The sequence below is a fragment of the Plecotus auritus genome (genome assembly GCF_963455305.1).
Source record: "Plecotus auritus genome assembly, chromosome: 2".
NCBI lineage: Eukaryota > Metazoa > Chordata > Mammalia > Chiroptera > Vespertilionidae > Plecotus > Plecotus auritus.
In genome coordinates, this window is record NC_137771.1 from 11711986 (window position 1) to 11714353 (window position 2368).

General features: G+C 47.5%; 1 protein-coding gene across 1 annotated transcript; it reads right to left on the minus strand.

Annotated features, from left to right (window-relative positions):
* Nucleotides 1-271: 271 nt before the first annotated feature.
* On the minus strand, nt 272-1924 carry LOC308241602 (tubulin alpha-1A chain-like). Its single transcript, XM_080655114.1, has one exon. The coding sequence runs from the start codon at nt 1829-1831 to the stop codon at nt 476-478; it is 1356 nt and encodes a 451-aa protein (XP_080511240.1). The 5' UTR covers nt 1832-1924; the 3' UTR covers nt 272-475.
* Between the last annotated feature and the right edge of the window lie 444 nt (nt 1925-2368).

The window sequence follows — 2368 nt, forward strand, 5'->3', positions numbered from 1 at the left end:
TTTTTTAAAAAAATTCTTTATTGTTTAAAGTATTACATATAGTATTACATATGTCTCCTTTATCCCCCATTGATGTCTCCCCAGCCACCTCCACCCCCCAGCACATTCCCTCACCCCGCTAGTCTGTGTCCATTGGCTATGCTTACATGCGTGCATACAAGTCCTTTGGTTGATCTCTTAACCCCCCGTCCCCTGCCTTCTCTCTGAAGTTTGACGGTCTGTTCGATGCTTCTCTTCCTCTGTATCTATTTTTTTTTTTTTTTTTTTTTAAGACAGGGAATACTTTATTCAAACCCATCAGAGAAATTGACAGTTTGGATCTGTAACAAAGCATTGTTTTAAAGCATAGGCCAGTAATTGTATATAAGAGTATACACTGCTCTACATACAAATGAACTGATCAGACCAGAACTTTTCAATGTTTAAAACAGAATAAGTTTCCCTGTAAAAGCAGCACCATTGTGACATTTTAAATTTAGTATTCCTCTCCTTCTTCCTCACCCTCTCCTTCAACAGAATCCACACCAACTTCCTCATAATCCTTCTCAAGGGCAGCCATGTCCTCACGGGCCTCAGAAAACTCTCCTTCCTCCATGCCCTCACCTACGTACCAGTGGACAAAGGCACGCTTGGCATACATCAGGTCAAACTTATGGTCCAGGCGAGCCCAGGCCTCAGCAATAGCTGTGGTGTTGCTCAGCATGCACACAGCTCGCTGTACTTTGGCCAGGTCTCCACCAGGGACCACAGTGGGAGGCTGGTAATTAATGCCAACTTTGAAGCCGGTGGGGCACCAGTCCACAAACTGTATGGTACGCTTGGTCTTGATGGTGGCAATGGCAGCATTGACATCCTTGGGGACCACGTCACCACGGTACAACAGGCAGCAAGCCATGTATTTACCATGGCGAGGGTCACATTTCACCATCTGGTTGGCTGGCTCAAAGCACGCATTGGTGATTTCTGCTACAGAAAGCTGTTCATGGTAGGCTTTCTCAGCAGAGATGACAGGGGCATATGTGGCCAGAGGGAAGTGGATGCGGGGATAGGGCACCAGGTTGGTCTGGAATTCAGTTAGATCAACATTCAGGGCCCCATCAAACCTGAGGGATGCAGTGATGGAGGACACAATTTGACCTATCAACCTATTCAAGTTAGTGTAGGTTGGGCGCTCAATACCGAGGTTTCTACGACAGATGTCATAGATGGCCTCGTTGTCAACCATGAAGGCACAATCAGAGTGCTCCAGGGTGGTGTGGGTGGTGAGGATGGAGTTGTAGGGCTCAACTACAGCTGTGGAGACCTGGGGGGCTGGGTAAATGGAGAACTCCAGCTTGGACTTCTTGCCATAATCAACAGAGAGACGTTCCATCAGCAGGGAGGTGAACCCAGAACCAGTTCCCCCACCAAAGCTGTGGAAAACCAAGAAGCCCTGAAGGCCTGTGCACTGGTCAGCCAGTTTCCGAATTCGGTCCAAGACGAGGTCAATGATTTCCTTGCCAATGGTGTAGTGTCCACGGGCATAGTTATTGGCAGCATCTTCCTTGCCTGTGATCAGCTGCTCAGGGTGGAAGAGCTGGCGGTAGGTACCAGTGCGAACTTCATCAATGACTGTGGGTTCCAGGTCTACAAACACTGCCCTGGGCACATGCTTGCCAGCGCCTGTCTCACTGAAGAAGGTGTTGAAGGAGTCATCTCCCCCACCAATGGTCTTGTCACTTGGCATCTGGCCATCGGGCTGGATGCCGTGTTCCAGGCAGTAGAGCTCCCAGCAGGCATTGCCGATCTGGACACCAGCCTGGCCAACATGGATGGAGATGCACTCACGCATGGTTGCTGCTTTGAGGCTGCCGAGCGGATGGCGGAGAGGAAGAGGAGAGGTTGTTGCTTCTTACAGCGCGACTCTTAGGCGGTCGATGTAAGAGAACCTGCCCTCTGTATCTATTTTTGATCATCAGTTTATGTTGTTCATTATATTCCACAAATGAGTGAGATCATGTGATACTTATCTTTCCTTGACTGGCTTACTTAGCTTTGCATAATGCTCTCCATGTGCATCTATGCTGTTGCGAATAGTAAGAGTTCTTTCTTTTTTACACAGTGTAGTATTCCATTGTGTAGATGTACCACAGTTTTTTTAATCCACTCACCTGCTGATGGGCACTTAGGCTGTTTCCAAATCTTAGCTATTGTAAATTGTGCTGCTATGAACATAGGGGTGCATATATCCTTTCTGATTGGTGTTTCTGATTTCTTGGGATATAGTCCTAGGAGTGGGATTACTGGCTCAAATGGGAGTTCCATTTTTAATTTTTTTAAGGAAACTCCATACTGTTTTCCACAGTGGTGGCACCCTATCAGCAGTGCA

What these genes read in the sequence shown, in the direction of transcription:
- LOC308241602 (XM_080655114.1), bottom strand. Translation starts at nt 1,831, where the DNA reads ATGCGTGAGTGCATCTCCATCCATGTTGGCCAGGCTGGTGTCCAGATC.